This window comes from Bos indicus x Bos taurus, chromosome 11 (genome assembly GCF_003369695.1).
Source record: "Bos indicus x Bos taurus breed Angus x Brahman F1 hybrid chromosome 11, Bos_hybrid_MaternalHap_v2.0, whole genome shotgun sequence".
NCBI lineage: Eukaryota > Metazoa > Chordata > Mammalia > Artiodactyla > Bovidae > Bos > Bos indicus x Bos taurus.
In genome coordinates, this window is record NC_040086.1 from 46,628,214 (window position 1) to 46,646,311 (window position 18,098).

The 18,098-nt window shown below is 49.4% G+C and overlaps 1 protein-coding gene across 5 annotated transcripts in view; it reads right to left on the reverse strand.

Moving 5' to 3' along the window:
* The window catches only part of PAX8 (paired box 8), a 65,268-nt gene that overhangs the window by 23,981 nt on the left and 23,189 nt on the right, over positions 1–18,098 (reverse strand). For 3 of the 5 annotated variants that reach the window (XM_027555473.1, XM_027555474.1, XM_027555471.1), the window contains exons 3-4: positions 3,899–4,064; positions 1,713–1,913 (exon numbers count right to left, since the gene is read on the reverse strand). In XM_027555473.1, coding sequence (XP_027411274.1) covers positions 1,713–1,913; positions 3,899–4,064 — 367 coding nt within the window. The remainder of the gene's footprint in view (positions 1–1,712; positions 1,914–3,898; positions 4,065–18,098) is intronic. The other 2 variants (XM_027555475.1, XM_027555472.1) reach the window with 1 other exon arrangement.

Here is an 18,098-nt window from a genome sequence, read left to right on the forward strand (position 1 = left end):
CCTTTTTGAGATCCCACTTGAGTATCTATAGACATTCAGCCCAAACTCAGCTCATTGTTCTTTTAGTTGCTAAATTGCAACTGACTCTTTGCAACCCCGTGGACTGTAGCCCACCAGGCTCCTCTGTCCATGGGATTTTCCAAGCAAGAATACTACAGTGAGTTGCCATTTCCTCCTCCAGGGAATCTTCCTGATGCAGGGATCGAACTTGAATCTCCTGCATTGCAGGTGGATTCTTTACCCACTGAGCCATCCGGAAAGCCCCAAACTCAACCTGTCCACACTCAAACCCACGACCTTACTCCTCACGCCTGGTCCTTCCCACTGTTCCCATTCCATGATTAGCCCACCGGTCACTCAAGGCAGAAGTACAGGTGGGTCTCAGTATCTGCCTCCCTCCCTCCTCCATTGAGCCGTCATCAGGTTTGGTAGATTTGACCTCTTAACTCTCTTCAGCATTGATCCCTCTCTGCATCTCACTGCCACCACTAAACTCTACCTCCAGGGTCACTCACTGGCCCACTCGTATCTGCTCTTGACCCTTTCTAATCTTTTCTTTCTATTGCAGCCAGACTGGACTTTCTGAAATGCAAGTCAGTCTCATGGTTAACATCTCGTGCTAAGGTTCTTGCCACTGCTTATAGGTGAGAGGTAAGAATACGTAGCATGACCCCCGGCCTCTGAGGGGCAAACAGACTTTATTCACATCTCCACCTCAGTCTACCTTGTGCTCTCCCCTTCCCTTTACCTGCTGGCTTTCTTTTCAGCTTTTCTTTTCTTTTTGGCCATGCGGCTTGTGGGATCTTAGTTTCCCAACCAGGGATCCAACTCAGGCCCTCAGAAGTGAAAGTGCAGAGTCTTAACCACTGGACTGCCAGGGACTTCCCTCTTTCAGCTTCTTGTATAAGATCTTATTAGCCACAGGGCCCTTGCACATGCTCTCTCAAGCTCCTTTCACTCCCCCTTTCACCTAGGTAACTCTTATTTGTTACTTCTTACTTGGGACATCTTTTCATAACCTCCCTAAACCAAGCCACCTGACACCAGCTCAATACCCTCATATTTTTCTCCCTAGCCAGACTTAGAACTGCGTGGACATCAATTAGGACTTGGTTAGTGTCTGTTTTCCTACTGGACTGTAAGTGCCACACAGACAAGACTTGTGCATCTCCATGGGGTACATGTGTGCTAAGTCATTTCAGTTGTGTCCAACTCTGCAACCCGACAGACTGTATGTTCCTCTGTCCATGGGAGTTCCAGGCAAGAACACTAGAGTGGGTTGCCATTTCCTACTCCAGCCTTAGGGCCTACACATGAGTAAAGTATGTGTGAATGAATGAGTGAGTGAATAACTGACTGAGGTGGTGACTGAATGACTAAACAAATGAGTGGATGCTTGAATGAGGTCCAGGTTAGGGGTCTTGTGTCTCATGCAGGAAAGGCTTGATTCAAGAAGTTTCTTTTATTGAATGAAAGAGGATGTGGTATGTGGGGAAGGAAACTGCGAGAGTACAGCCCTGGGGAGGGGGATACGTTGAGGTGGGAGTGGGGATGCTATAGAGGTATGGTACCTACCCTGGGCCCAGGGCACTTCCAGCCTGACTCTTCAGCATGCAGCCCCCTCCAAGGTTCTGTTCCACTCAAGTCAGGTCTCCATCACGATTCCCCCAAAGCCCAGGGACCCCAGTCCCCGGCTGCGGTGTCCGTCTCACCTGTTGATGGAGCTGACACTGGGCACAGTGTCGTTGTCACACACACCCTCAGCCAGGAGCCGGTCCCGGATCTCCCAGGCGAACATGGTTGGGTTCTGCCGCTTGTAGTCCCCGATCTTCTCCACCACCTTGGGGGTGGCCACCTTAGGCTTTGAGCCCCCTATCACTCCAGGCCGGATGCTGCCAGTCTCGTAGTACCTACTCCAATAGAGAACCCCAAAGAAGTACCCAGTAAGCAGGTGGGGATCTTTGGGCAGCAAATTAGCCAGAGGCTCTCGTTCCCCTCTGAGGCTGCTTGGGGAAGGGCCTGAGGGGGTGAATGGTGACCCCCAAGGGTGGTCTCTGGCACCATGTTCCTGTCACTGCCTGTTTCCCTTGCATGGGTAGGTTTATGCTGCTGCTGAACCAGAACGCTCTTCAAAAGGCCTCACCCTGGGATGCCTGGTTTCTCTCTTTCCTGTCATCCCTCTGCACCTGAACACCTTCAGGAAACACCTTATGGAGCACAAAAGATCCCCCTTCTAAGAAAGGACATTTTGAGTGTGCTGTGTGTGTATATACAGGCTCAAGGTGGTGGCCGTTTGCTCCATCCAGTTTTCCTTGGCCGAAGCATGACTGACTGTTCTTGACCATCCTGGTTCTACCCCTCCTTCCCCAGAAAGCCAGCTGGGGTCATTGGGCCTTCTGCCCTGACTTTCTGGTTTCACCTTTGTTCTCCTTAAAACCCCTCCAACCCCCCTCCACCCCACCCCACAGCCCCGGCCACTGGTTTTCCACCAGGTTACATGGTTCAGGTTGAAGCTGGTCCTCATGGACTCTGGAACGCCAGCCTGGCTTGGAGCCCTGGCCATGTCCAGCTCCCTAAGCTAAGCCAGCTCTCTCGGGGTCTCCCCACGCCCCATCCCCCATCCCCCAACCAGCTGCTTAGGCAGATCAGTGACCTGTGTCAGGATAGCCTACCTCTCCTCCTTGGGGAAACTCTGGTCTCTTCTGTCATGAAATAAAACCTCTTTAATATTCCCTTTTGGGTGTCACCATCCACTAGCACTCAGCCCCTCTTGGGGTGCTGCACCCACCTGGGAAACCCCTCTCCTGACCCCAGGAGACCCGGGGACCACAATTTTCCCTGATGACTCCCACCAGGGAGGCAGGGCTTCCCACGTTTAATTATAGGCCTTGACCTCTTTGAACCAGAACTCCTCCTGAATCTCACTTATGGGTTGGGTAAGGGAGACACTGAACTGACACAAAGCCCAGAAAACCCTGCACATGGGCACTTCCACTGGAGTGGCCCTCCAGGCTGGACTATGCTTTGCTGCTCCTGGTCCCTCCTGAGCCTTTAAGTTAACAGTTCTTAACTCTGGCTGCAGAAAATTAGAATCTTAGGGCTTAACACTATACCCAAACTTGGGCTCATTCCCCTGAAGTTCTGCCTTAACTGGTGTGGGCCGGGGCTTAGACATCCATTTATTTTCTAAATTAAGATTCCCCAGATGACTCTACTGTGCAGCCAGGGCTGTGAACTGCTGCTCCGGAGTTGGCGTTCGTAAGCGTCACCTAGTCATCTCCTAAAAATCACGGTGTCCGGATCTGGCTCCCAGAGAGGGTGCTGCAATGGGCCTGGTCTGGGCCTTAGGATCTGCATTTCATCAAAACACCCCAGTGCTTCTGTTGCAAGTGCTCTGGGAGTTACAGTTCGAGAAGCACAAACTCAGACATCCCTCATGCTGGAGCAAGACCTCAGGAGCCACCTCTGATTGCGTGTCCCCTCCCTGTTGTTGTTGCTGTTCAGTCGCTCAGTCGTGTCCGACTCTTTGCGACTCCAAGGACCGCGGCATGCTAGGCTTCCCTGTCCTTCACCACTCTCAGAGTTTGCTCAAACTCGTGTCCATCCCTTGGTCTCAGCAGGGGGAAATCCTTTTGGGAAGATTCTTCTGCTTTAGGAACAAAGAAGCCTATAGAAACCAGGACATGGGGCAGAAGAGACCACGAGGGAGGGAGAAAGGAAAGGAAGGAGAAATGGATGAGGGAGGAAGGAAGAGCAGGAAACACACACAGACGAGCAGCAGATGGGCGAGGCCCGGAAGCCCTACCACATCCTGTTCAGATCCTGGAACCCAGGCCGGACACCGGAGTGGACCCGAGTCCCTGGGAGGGAAGGGGGTAGGGGTAAATTTTGTGCTTACCTGCCAAGGATCTTGCTGACACAGCCATGGCTGACACGGAGCTGGCGGGAGATGTCGCAAGGCCTCACGCCCTGGTGGGCTAGGTCCACGATGCGCTGACGCACCACTTCAGGCAGGGGTCTGCCATTCACAAAGGCCCCTCCCAGCTGGTTCAGCCCTCCGTGGCCTGAAAGACAGTAATCCGGGGGGACTGCTGTCAGGGCCACCAGGCAGAGAATCAGCCGGCATATGGGCCTTGGCTGTTGAGAGCCCCTAAACTTGAGCTCTGTTGGTCACATCCCCTGGGGATCCTGCTGTACCCCTCTGCTTCCCGCCTCTGAGTGGGGGCTAGCTCAGGGTGGCAGGGGCAGGGATGTATGATGCCACTGAGGGGCACATTCTGGGGACCTTTTGTGTCTGCTCAGCATTCTTTCATGGGCTTCCCAGAGGGCTCAACAGATAAAGAATCCACCTGCGATGACGATACACAGGAGACACAGGTTCAATCTCTGGATCAGGAAGATTCCCCTGGAAGAGGAAATGGCAACCCCCTCCAGTATTCTTGCCTGGAGAATTCCATGGACAGAGGAGCCTGGCAGGCTACAGTCCATGAAGTTGCAGAGTCAGACATGACAGAGTATACACACGGTCTCCTCTCAGACCCTCAGCACCTCACTCCAAATGACAATCCCACCATCTTCCTCTACCCTCTGGAAAGTATCTAAAGAGTTGAAGATTCAGGTTCTGTCTTCCTACTCTGACGCTGAGCTGTGTGATCTTGGGGAAATCTCCATGTTTTCTCTGCGTCTCTGTTCATCTCTAAAATGAGGGCATGGGACGAAGAAATCAGTGGTATTTAAGTTTCTTATTCTCATTCTTCTTTTGAACTATAGAGCTAGATTTCTTAAGCACAAAGACAATGAGAAACCCAGACTCAAAAGAATAAAAGCAGAGCTTCTCTGGTTGATCTAGGATAGAGCAGGCCTTGTCCTTGGGCTTCCAACTTGAGCTCTGTTCGGAGCACTGAGAGGCAGGCAGAGGCCTCACTGGCCCATGTTCTGGGGCTTCCAGGACTGACGTGCCAGGCAGTGGGCAGTGGTACAGAATGTGGACACACTGTGATGTGCGCCTGTCTCCTTAGGTGCCTTCCTGACTTGGCCTCTACCCTCCAGCCCCAGCCTGTGTTTCATTCTGAGCCCATCCACCTATTCTCAATGCATATTTATTGAGTACCTACTATGTGGCAGGCACTGTACCAGCCCTCCCAATGTTGAGTTGGATAAGGTAGATGTGATTCCTGTACTTGCCTCATGGGGTTCAAGTGAAGAGTTAGACCAGCTCGTGGCCATATGGCATGGCCACATCTGGGACATCAGAAGTGGACCTGAGCCAGGACTGGAATTTGGACATGAAAGGGGTTATGGGAACCCTTGGAGGGGACCAAGCCCAGGCTCAGGGGACCAGAGAAAGGTTCCTGGTATTGGTATTGGTTTAGTTGCTAAGTCCTGTCTGACTCTTGCAACCCCATGGACTATAGCCTGCCAGGATCCTCTGACCATGGGACTATCCAGGCAAGAATACTGGAGTGGGTTGCCATTTCCTTCTCCAAGGGATCTTCCTGACCCAGGAATCGAACCCAGGTATCCTGCATTGCAGGCAGATTCTTTACTGACTGAGCTATGAGGGAAGCCCTATAAGAGTTCCTGGAGAAGTCTAAACTGAGGCTGAAGATAAAGAGGCGTCAGACTAGAGAAGGAGATGAGGAAGAAAACTGTTCCAGGTAGTGAGAACAGCATGTACAAAGGCTTATAGGTGAGAAGGCATCTGTTAGATTTATTAACATACTCAATTCTCTAAAATCCCTAGATTCTGGGTGGGCGAGCTTCAGGCCCGAGGTCTTCCTTTGGCCAAGGAGGAGACCAGGGCTTAGAGAGTTACAGTGAGCATTCATGTGACTGATGTGACTCAGCCTGCATGATGGGGGGTCAAGATCTAACCAGGAACAAATGCTCCTGTTGGGGCTGCTGGGAGAGCCCTGTTCTGTGGCCAGAACAGATCCTGGAAACTTGGCCTTGGCCCTACAGTCCCACGCTAGAGATGCCATGGTCCCAGCATGATGATGTGGTGATCTGGCTAGGATGGCAGAGCCCCGGGGTGGGAGTCAGGGGGAACAGGTGGGCGGGTGAGGAGGAAGAGCCATTGCCAGGCCTCCTGTGTCAGCCCGTTAAGGACAATTTATGGCTGAGGGCTGGACGTGCCTCTGCTAGGCACACTGTGCTCATTACTGCCCACTGACTTAGCACATTCAGAACTGCCTTGCAATGACCCCTCAGGGGCTCAAGCTGTCTTCAGCAGAGCGGTCAATGTCTGTTTTTTTTAAGAGGCTACAAGTGCCTCTGGCCTGGGCACTGAGTCAGGAGGAAAAGCCCGCTAGCCAAACACCTGGCAGGAAGGACGCTATGATCCATCTCCCTAGTGGAGGCCACTGGGTGACCTTGGACACTGCTTCCACCTAGAACTGCTTCCAGTTCTAGGCAACTTGCCCTAGCCAGTGTTTCCACCAGGGCCAGGAAGACATCCCAGTGCTCAGCAAAGGGGCCTGAGCCCGCTTTGGAGAGGGCTGACTTCTCACTGGCCACAGGCAGTCCTGGAGAGTGGCTCAGCCTTTCCACCCTCACTCCATTCCTGAGGCTTTTGGCTCTTCTGGGTCCAGACACTGAACACAAGGGGGCACCAGAGAGCCACCCAAAGGGACAAGACTTTGAGCAGCTCATCTTTGTCCCCATTTTCCAGAACTTAAGACTGCCAAGCCATCTAGGAGCTTAGGTGTCCATGCTAGGCCCACTACATCTGAAAGCTAGCGTTCCTACAGGTGGAAGTCTTCACCCCTAGAAAGGCAATTGGTTAAAAAAAATCAAAGGCTATTTTTTTGGTAGCATGAATTGGGAATTGTGCCTTAAAAACAAACCTATCCTGTTTCTCCGTTGAAGCTGTGGGGGATCACTGTCCTAAATCTTCCTGAAGGGCTTGTTGATCGATATCCTTAGAGACTCAAACTCTCTGGAACCCGCTGGAAGGGTTATTTACTAGATCAGCTGGCATCTGTGTGAAAGGGAAGATGTACTCATATCTCTGGCTCTTAAACTGTGAAGTCCTTGGTGATTTATTTCATTTTATTGACTTCTGAGTTCTTTATATTACCGTGCAAAGGGTGTTGGGCTAGATACCTGTGTTGACTCTGCCTATTTTAATTTCTTTTTTCAGTAGTTTCTTTTATTCTGAAAAATTGCTTGAATTCTTTTGAAATATTCTTTAAATTTCCTTCTGAAGAGTAGTTTCTTCCCCCCCCCCCAGGCTTATTATTATTAATTTGTTTATCCCTTCATGTATACAGTATTTTACCATCTAGTCATTTTTTAAATATAGTAGGTCCTTGTTTGTTACCTATTTTATTTATTTACTTTTTTGGCCACGCTGCATGGCACGTGGAATCTTAGTTCCCCAACCAGGAATCAAACCCACACCCCCTTCACTGGGAGCACAGAGTCTTAGTCACTGGCATACCAGAGAAGTCCCTAGTTACCTATTTTAGATATAGCAGTGTGTACATGTCAATCCTAAACTCCCAATCTATCCCTACCCCCTTACCTCCTTGGTAACCATAAGTTTTTTCTCTAAGCCTGTGAATCTGTATTTGCTTTGTAAATAAGTTCATTTGTATCAATTTTTTAGGTTCTGCATATAAGCAAAATCATATGATATTGTCTTTCTTGCCATATGTTTTTTATACATTTTTTAAGGGTTACGCTTCATTTACTGCCTGTTTTAATTTTATGATTTGAGAAAGTTGGGTTTTTTTTTCCAAGCATATTGTTTCTATCCACTTAAGAGCTAAACAAAACGTCCTGCAGTGTCTGATGCTGACTTCAGGTGATGGCTGGTAAAGAAAATTTCAGAGAAAGACTAACTGCATGTACACCCCCCACCTCAGCCCCATCTTCTTAGAATAATGGTTTTTATTGTTTGTATATTACAGTTTTCATCTCTTTTGATCTCAACACATATATACCAAGTGGGAATATGCTTAGTCTTGAAGTCTTGTCTGACTCTTTGTGACCCCATGGACTGTAACACACCAGACTCCTCTGTCCATGGAATTTTCCAGGCAAGAATACTGGAGTCTGTTGCCATTTCCTCCTCCAGGGAGTCTTCCTGACCCAGAGATGGAAACTGTGTCCCTTGTGTCTCCTGCATTGGCAGGTGAATTCTTTACCCACTGAGCCACCTGGGAAGCCCATATATACCAAGTAGTGAGTATAAATCAGAACACTGGGAAAGTCACCTTGAACAAGACAGGAAAGCTGGCCCTCGAGGAACTTTCAATCTTTGGAGAGATGCAGTCAGATAAATTGAACTTCCCTGGTGGCTCAGATAGTAAAGAATCTGCCTGCAATGCAGGAGACCTGGGTTCAATCCCTGGGTAGGGAAGATCCCCTGGAGAAGGGAATGGCTAGCCACTCCAGTACTCTTCCCTGGAAAATCCCATGGACAGAGGAGCCTGGTGGCTACAGTCCATGGGGTGGTAAAGAGTCGGACACAACTGAGTGACTAACACACATGCAATCAGATAAATTTGGAAGCATCATGTTAAGAGAGAGGTTTTTAGGAAGAGGTAAGTCAGATGCCAGAGGAGCCCTAAGTGGTCAGAGGGAAGCTGTAGCACAGAATGACTGGGAGGTAACCAAGAGAAGAAGCTTCCATAGGAAGAAAATCCACACACAAGGCTTTGGTGCTGTCAAGACATGGAAAAACATTTACTATAGCTGTCGGAGAGGCAGGGTGGAGGGTGTGGAAAGAGCCTGCTGGCTGCAAATGGAGACAGGCCTTATGGTTTGAGGTTTGGAGCCGAGTCCTGGTCACCCAAAGGCTTTTGTCCCTCCTGTGTCCGGTGTGGGGGAGTGGACGCCTTTGGGCGAGTCACCACCAGACTAGCAGCCTAGAGGTGGGCGTATCCTTCCTTCCTGCCCCAGGGCTACCCATCATTGCTGACCACCTGTCCATGTGGTTGTGGACCAGGTGGGCTCTCAGGCCGGAAGCCAGGAATGAGTAGGAGCCCCTGGTTGGGCGGGGGTGGGAGGTGGGGAAGGTATGACCCAGGAAGAGGTTTGAGGCTTCCTGAACAAAGGCCCTTTGTTGGTCTGGAGGTCGTGGGGGTGGAGGAAGAAGATAAGACAGCCTGGCTGGACATAAGTGGGTTCTGACTGTGAGATCCTCAGACAAAGGGATGCCAACTTGCCTGGGGACAGAGAACTCTGAGCCTATAGTGAGGGGACAGAGCTCTACAAAGTTCTGGGTGAAGCCTGTGGTCCAGAAATGTATACTTGGAAAAGTGACCATTTGGAGAGATCTGAGGACTTTCTTTTGTCATTCTTCACTCCTTAACAGGGCTCTGAGGAGTAAGGATGGTAGGAGGAAAAGAGAAGGGGCTTCCCAGGTGGCACTAGTGGTAAAGATTCCACTTGTCAATGCAGGAGACACAAGGGACATGGGTTCCATCCCTGGGTCAGGAAGATCCCCTGGAGTAGAAAATGGCAACCCACTCCAGTATTCTTGCCTGAAAAATTCCACGGACAGAGGAACCTGGCAGGTTACAGTTCATGGGGTTGCAAAGAGTCACACATGCATGAGGACAAGAGAAAAGTCATTGCCCCATATTTCTGTTACATGCACAGATACTCAGACCCTTGAGATGTAGGATAATTTCCCTGTGCCCCACAATCTTTTTTCAATTTTGATTTAATTTTTCTTGGCCACGCCACATGCACAGAATGTGGGTTCTTAGTTCCCAGACCAGGGATTGAACCCATTCCACTGGAGTGGAAGCGCAGTTTTAACCACTGGACCGCCAGGGAAGTCCCTGAGCCCCATAGCCCAAGTCTTAGTCACAGCACTTCTTGCACTGGACAGTACCTTGATCTGTTTAGATTCTTTTATGAGCTCTCAAGGACAGGAATCCTGTCTCTGTCTACCTAGCACCTGTTACAAAAGTTTAATTAACACTTTGGTAAATACACGTGGCAGAAAAATGCTTTACAAATGTGTGGGGGGCTGTTGTGATGGTTGGTGAGTGAGTCTTACATTCCCCACTGTAAGACCCCCAAGTCCCATGGTTGGGTACTTTCCCCGCTTTATGTTCTATTTAATTTCTCACATTGCTGCCTAGCCCGAAAGCGAGAATGGTTCGATGTATTGTGCTGTGAAAATTTCCACTTGACTATCTGGAGATTTTTGTTTCAGCCTAAAAGAACTGTCAAGATGAGCATATGAGCCTTGGAAGGACTACAGTGGAGGGTGCATCGGCTGCTTTCGGGTGTCCTGTAAGTCTCGCTGTACCCACCTGTCCTCCCCAAGGCATGGGTCCCCAGCCTCTAGGATCTAATGAGTGATGATCTGAGGTGGAGTTGATGCGACAATAATAGAAATAAAGTGCACAATGAATGTAATGCACTTGAATCATCCCAAGACCACCCCCTTACCCTCCACTCTGTAGTTTAATTGTCTTCCAGGAAGCAGGTCCCTGGTGCCAAAGAGGTTGCGGACCATAGCCTCAAGCATGGTGGCCATGCTAGAGTTACCCAGTCTCTGACCATCTCAGCCGCATGATGTTGTCTCCCCAGCACACTCACCTGCGGGCCTGTTCCTGCTGTAACCTCGCAGCTGTTCCCTTAGGCTCCATGCCTTTCTGGCACAGAAAGGAGTAAAGACCAGGACCTCTGCCTCAAATCACTGCCAAGGGAGACGCTCCAGGGCCGTGGAGACCTGGTGTTCCAACCTCTTGTCCCACCTTCCACCCTAAGTCTACATGCTGAGTCCCTCCGGTATCTATGAGGTTTAGGTTACCTGGGCACATTAGGCCCTTGGACTACAACAAGGGGCCAGTATGCTGAGAAGCAGCAGTGTGCATCTGGTTTTACCCTGGACTTGCTGCGTGACCTTGGTCTCTGTGCCTTGCACTCCTTCTCCCAAGGGTGACCAGAGAAGAGAGACAGTAGGTTGGTAAGGCTGCTGCTTGTTCCTCTCATCCATCTCTCACTGGTTCCTTCCACCTGTGCCACAACTCTGTCCGTCAGCCTCCTATGTCTTTGTCTTTATATTAATTGTGCGTTCTTAGTTGCTCAGTGGTGTCTGACTCTTTGCAACCCCATGGACTATAGCCTGCCAGATTCTTCTGTCCATGGGAATTCTCCAGGCAAGAATTCTGGAATGGATTGCCATGCTCTCCTCCAGAGGATCTTCACAACCCAGGAATCGAACCCAGGTCTCCCGCATTGCAGGCAGATTCTTTACTGTCTGAGCCACCAGGGGAGCCCAAGGAAGAAGTAACTAACTTTATATTACGTCTCCCTTTTTTTTTTAACCAGGCCCATCCCTTGGACCTGCAAACAACTAAATTCATCTATGCTGCCTCCCCAGCATCTGCTTACAAAACAAAACCAAACCTCCCCTCGACTAGGAAACCTCTCTTTCTTATTGATGTCAACCAGATTTCTCAACAAGTGGTCATACTTGGCTGTTCCTATGTCCTTCCCTTCATCCCTTGCTATTCAGGGATCACACCGTGATATGCCTTATCCTTAGCAGGTGCTCAGATGCTAGGAAGTTGGTGGATGGTGTGTGCTGAGTTATCCCTCTTAAAGAGTCTTCTATGACAAGGCTTGGCACTTGGTCCCGGTTACTTGTGTTTCTCTTTAATGGGGTTCTCTTCCCTGCTTTGTTCTATGTTATCTACTTTTTTTCAGGCTTCACTGAGGTCTCAGTGATGCCTCACTGTACACCATCATCCTTGGTGATCCCACCCTCTCTCCTTTTACCTTCTAACCCTGTACTGATGGGATCCAGGCATCCAGCTATCTTCAGTCCAGATCTCTCCCCCATTAAAAAAAATAATTTTTAAAATTTATTTTTGACCACACTGGGTCTTCGTTGTGCTGTGTGGGCTTTTCCTTAGTTGCAGCAAGCAGGAGCTACTTTCTGGTTGCTGTGAAAGGACTCATTGCAGTGGCTTCTCTTGTGGCAGAGCTCGGGCTCTTGGGCATGTGGGCTTCTGTGGTTGTGGCTTCTGGACTCTAGAGTGCAGGCTCAGTAGTTGTGGCTCACAGACTTAGTTGCTCCACAGCATGTGGGATCTTCCCAGATCAGAGATCAAACCCATGTCTCCTGCATTGGCAGGCAGATTCTTTACCACTGAGCCACCAGGGAAGTCCTTCCCCCATGTTTATATTCAAATTGCTATCAGAAATTTCTGGGTGACAGAGGCACCTCCTCTAAGACTGTCTGGGTTGGTCACATTACCACCCGCCATGCAAGCATAAAACCTGACCTTCAGCTTCATCAGAGGCCAGCTTCTACCATACTGTCTGCATTACACGCTCAGAGACCTTGTATGTGACCTTGGAGCTCAGTGTGTCCTCCTGTCTTGGGGCCTTTGCACACGATATTCCCTCTCCCTGGCTTCTTCTTTTTTAAAAAATATGTATTTCTTTATTTCGTTGTGTCTGATCTTAGTTGCATCATGCAGGATCTTTTATTGAGATGTGTGGACTCTCTAGTTGTGGCTCAAAGGCTCCAGAGTGGTAGGCTCAGTAGTTATGTCCATGGGCTCTCTTGCTCTGATGCATGTGGGATCTTAGTTCCCTGACCATGGATCAAACCCATGCCCCCTGCATTGCAAGGCAGTTTCTTAACCACGGACCACAAGGGAAGTCCTTGCCTGGCTTCTTTGTCTCTGAAACCCTAATCTCTAATGTAATCCTTGATGCACAGTAGGTACCCAATAAATGCTGGTTGAGTTCATTCCTGGAAGGAAGGAAAGAGGGAGGAAAGAAGGGAGGGAGGGAAGAGAGGGAGGCAGGAAAGAAAGCAGGCCCAAAGCAAGCTGAGTGAAGCCCACACATTCTTTGCTTTCAGCAGAACTCTGTCTCTTTCAATGACACATACTCTTAGACATGAGTTGTTTTAAACAGGAGGCCCAGACATCATGACACAGGAGAAGAGAGGTCTGCCTTCCTTCTGCAGGAACCATGGGATGAATGCAAGGGCCTTTCAGTTGGCTTTCACATCCAACCTTCAAGGTCATCATTAAGGTGTGACACTTGTCAGGCTTACACCTTTGCAGGGAGCATAATGGCTCACACACACCCTTGTCGTTTGGGCAGGACAATTCTGTGAGATAAATATTCCTGTCATCAGTTTACACCAATAAGAAGACTGTCACCAACTCAAGACTTTGGGTTCCAAATTGGGAGGCCTTTTTTCCCTAACCCTGGCCATAGAGGGCTATGGAAAATGATGAGTGGTTTACAATGCTGGTGGGGAGATTTCTACATGCACCAAAGGAAAGAGCCACAAGACCTGGCTCCAGCTAGGAGGACCACAGTTTGATAGTAAAAACCTCCTCTCCTGGGAACTGGGACATCCCTGACTCAGAGACCCACTTGATAAGTTTGTGACTCAGGGCTGTGGGGTGATATTACCCTTGATGTCTGTCCATAAAAAAGAACCTGGTTCCCCAGACCTCATAGCCAAGGAGTTCAGCACTGTGTTTTGGGTTCAAGGCCAAGGATATGACCAAGGCAGTCCTGGGATCCTGTTTCCTCTGACCTCCTCTGGCATTAAGTACGGCATCAGTCAGGAGCTGATCATAAAACACAAATCTGTTTCTAGGTATTTCAGCAGAGGTGCTTGAATAGAGGGACCTGTTTATCTAGGTGGTTGGAAGCTTGTAAGAACAGAGAGGAGCACTGGGATAACCTTGAGACAGTAACTGTGGGAAGATGCCCCCATTCCTAGGACCAGGGTAAAAATGGAAGAGGTTGGACTTATCAGAACCTTGACACTTTAAGGACGGGCCAAGGGGACTGGGCTCGGACCTCCAAGGTGATGGTAACTCTTGGCTGCCGCTCGTCCATCTGAGGGGCACAGGAGGCAGGGTTCCTGGAGAGTTTGTCTCTGGATCACCTGCTGCTGGTGAGGCATGCTGACAAGAACCACATGCAATAAGAGGAAAGCCCTGTCTCATCCTTCAGCTTTTTAGCCCTTCTGTGTGGCACGCTTATCAGTCCTTCATAGAAGCCCAAACTATAAGAAATTTGCAAATCTGTCCTCTTGCTCAGATGAGTGGGGTGAGGTTCATTGATTCATTTATTTTCATCCACTGAAGCTGTATAGGGTAGAGGTTAGAAGAGCAAGCTCAGGAGAGAGACTGCCTACATACAAAGCCCTGTTCCTCCTCTGATTTTGGCATGAGCTTCACCTCTCTCTGCCTCTCTTCCTAGGCGTGCTGTGTGATCTACATAGTGTTGCGTGCTATACACGATGCGTGTATAGCACTCAAAAACATTCTCCATTATCATCTGACCATCACTGCTCCCAGGCCAGGCATGGCTCCAAGCTCCGGGGATGTACAGGGATTAAGACAGGCGGATCTTCACCCTCTTGGAGGTTATAATTTTATGGGAATAGTTTTAATTTAATGAACTTATTTCTCTGCAGGTGACAAAGCTCTCGCACCCCATCTACCCCATCTTCCTGCCTGGATCAGTTTCTGCTTTTCCTCCTTCAAAATCCTGAGTGATGAGCAAAAGGTGAGGTTGTAGAATTCCCTGAGGGACAGGAAGTTATCCCAGCTCCTCTCTCCCCTCTTGGGTTCCCTGGCTGGGTGGTTAGTCACTGATTTCTGGGCTTATTCTTGTGATTCCTTCTCCTAGCCTATTGGCCACTGTCCCTCCTGTGGGGCCTTCATGCACTTTAATGCAGCCCAAGAGGCCCCCGGGTTGTAAGGTCATGAGGACCAGCTCCCAGCCCCCTACACTCTGATGTTTTGGCAGATCTGAGGGTCTCCCAGAGCCCTTGGAATGAGAGGTAAGAGGTCTGGCTTCCTCGGATGCTCTTGCCTTAGATCAGCCCAGAGGTGGGAGGGTGTAGCCCTGTTCTTTCATCTCCAACAGGGAGAGAGGACTGGGAGGGGTGGAGGGAGGGAGACAGAGGGAGGATAAAGAGGATCCCCTGTATTAGTCTCTAACTGGGAAAGAACTAAGCTTGGCTGGTATTTTACCAAGATTTTCTTAAAAGAATAAGAAAGAGGGGAAGGAGAAAGGGAGGATGGGCTACTTTCAGTATTCACCGCCCTCCCCCTAGAGTCAAACCTAGACAAACCTAGTTTAGTTCAGTTCGGTAGGTCAGTCGTGTCCGACTCTGCGACCCCGTGAATCGCATCACGCCAGGCCTCCCTGTCCATCACCAACTGCCGGAGTTCACTTAGACTCACGTCCATCGAGTCGGTGATGCCATCCAGCCATCTCATCCTCTGTCGTCCCCTTCTCCTCCTGCCCCCAATCCCTCCCAGCATCAGGGTCTTTTCCAATGAGTCAACTCTTCACATGAGGTGGCCAAAGTCCTGGAGTTTCAGCTTTTAGTATTAGTCCTTCCAATGAACACCCAGGACTACGTCAAGGCTATATATTGTCACCCTGCTTATTTAACTTATACACAGTACATCATGAGAAACACGGGGCTGGAAGAAGCACAAGCTGGAATCAAGATTGCCGGGAGAAATATCAATAACCTCAGATAGGCAGATGATACCACCCTTATGGCAGAAAGTGAAGAGGAACTAAAAAGCCTCTTGATGAAAGTGAAAGAGGAGAGTGAAGAAGTTGGCTTAAACCTCAACATTCAGAAAACGAAGATCATGGCATCTGGTCCCATCACTTCATGGGAAAGAGATGGGGAAACAGTGGAAACAGTGTCAGACTTTATTTTGGGGGGCTCCAAAATCACTGCAGATGGTGACTGCAGCCATGAAATTAAAAGACGCTTACTCCTTGGAAGGAGAGTTATGACCAACTTAGATAGCACATTAAAAAGCAGAGACAAACCTAGAGAGTGTATTAAAAAGCAGAGATACCACTTTGCCAACAAAGGTCTATATAGTCAAAGCTATAGTTTCTCCAGTAGTCATGTATGTACCTGAGAGTTGGACCATAAGGAAGGCTGAGTGCCAAAGAATTGATGCTTTCAAACTGTGGTGCTGGAGAAGACTCTTGAGAGTCCTTGAACAGCAAGCAGATCCAACCAGTCTATCCTAAAGGATATCAACCCTGAATACCATTGGAAGGACTGATGCTAAAGCTGAAGCTCCAATACTTTGGCCACTGATGTGAAGAGCCAACTCATTGGAAAAGACCCCCATGCTGGGAAAGATTGAGGGCAGGAGGACAAGGGGATGACAGATGACGAGATGGTTGGATGGCATTATTGACTAAATGGACAGGAGTTTGAGCAACCTCTGGGCGATAGTGAGGGACAGGGAAGCCTGGCATGCTTCAGTCCATGGGGTTGCAAAGAGTCAGGTACAACTGAGCTGAACAACACAGACTGAACAACAACCCCCGCCAAGAATCAATGCTTAGGAATAAGACTGACAGCCAGGGGAGTGAGAAGGGCTCACTCTGGAGCCAGGCTGAGCTCTCTATGTGCATCTTCTCATCCAGTTCTCATAACAGCACATGATCCCCATTTTACAGATGAAGAGGTGTGAGCAGAGACTGTCTGTAACTTGCCCAAGGGTGCATCGTTACCAAAGGGCAGAACTGAGACTCCAGCTGAGGGCTCCCAGGTGCCCCTGGCACTGCCCCTGGCAGCGTGTGGCCATTCCAGATGGACAGTCAGAACTTTCCCTGCAGGCGAATGTGTCTTCACATCACCTGCCAAGCATGGGTGCATGGCAAAGCCCACTTCAGAAGCCTCTCTGGGTTTTTATGCTGTTGAGGTTGAATTTTTCCTTTTTTACAAGTTTTCTTTAGCCAGAGAATGAACCAAATTCCATTATATTTCCCCCCTCTTCCACACTGGTTTGTCCTCCTCCATGTCTTGATTGCCATCCACCTCCACTCCCTTTCTGCCCCCAGTCCTTCCTACGCAGGTTTTTATTCCTCTGTCCTCAGTCTTCTCCCATTGTCTTGCTAGTTTTTCTTTCCATCCCTTGCTGATGGCCTCTGCTCCTCTCAGCCCCTTCCCTGCCCCAGTTCCCTCCACTCCTGTCCAAGATGACAGACTCCTCCCCTGCACCTCTCCCCCAACTCATTCATGCCCAGTTTTCCCTTCTCTCTACCTTCCCCCCTCCCCTTGCTCTTCTGGCTGATTCCCCCTCCCTGAGCTGTCTTGTCTTTATTGCCTGCATGACTGCCCTGGTTCTCTAGCCCATCTTCCCCTCAAAGGCATTCGAAGCTCTGCTGTTATTCTTGTATTAGCATTGAACCCATTAAAGCTAATTTGTTTGCCCTAATCTCCATTTATTTTTCCCTAGTTGATATTAGATTTCCCTTTCTATTGCTCCAGCATGATTTTCTCTTTGTCTTCCTAATGGTCCACACACCACCCCCCCTTCTTCTATTAATCTGGTTGGCTTCACTGTGTGGTTTCAAGGCCTTTCTCCGCCTCCCCCAGCCCTGAGATTAACCCTGTCACCTCTCTCCCAGGAAGGGACCCAGGGCTTGGATTTCCAGGGATGGAGCTCCTGTAAATGTCAGATAACATCTTGTTGTTATCATTTAGTTGCTAAGTCATGTCTGCCTCTTTTGAGACCTCTATGGACTATAGCCTGACAGATTCTTCTGTCTATGGGATTTCCCAAGCAAGAATACTTGTGTGGGTTGCCATTTTCTGTTCCAGGGGATCTTCCTCACCCAGGGATTGAATCCAGATCTCCTGCATCACAGGTGGATTCTTTACCCCTGAGCCACCAGGCAAGCCCCCTAAATGACCTCTAAGCTCCCTCAAAAAAGTATTTGATGAGAGTTCCTGCCTTGTCCTGAAGCCTGTCTGGAAAGCTCAAGAATGTGGGATCTGGAGAACTGGAGGCAAGTAGAATGCAATAGGCTGTTCTGAGCCCTGAAAGATCACCCAGCCCAAGGGTTTCCTGGCTATCTTCCCCTCTGGGGCTGTCTCAAGTTTTCTGGAAGCCTCTGCAAGCTTCTCAGATCCCATAGATTTGTTGTTACTGGTGTTCAGTCTCTCAGTTGTGTCCAACTCCCTGCGACGCCACAGATTACAGCATGCCAGGCTTCCCTGTCCTTCACCATCTCCTGGAGTTTGCTCACACTCACGTCCACTGAGTCGATGATGCTAGAAGCCAAACAGCACTGGGCCACTTTCTCCCTGT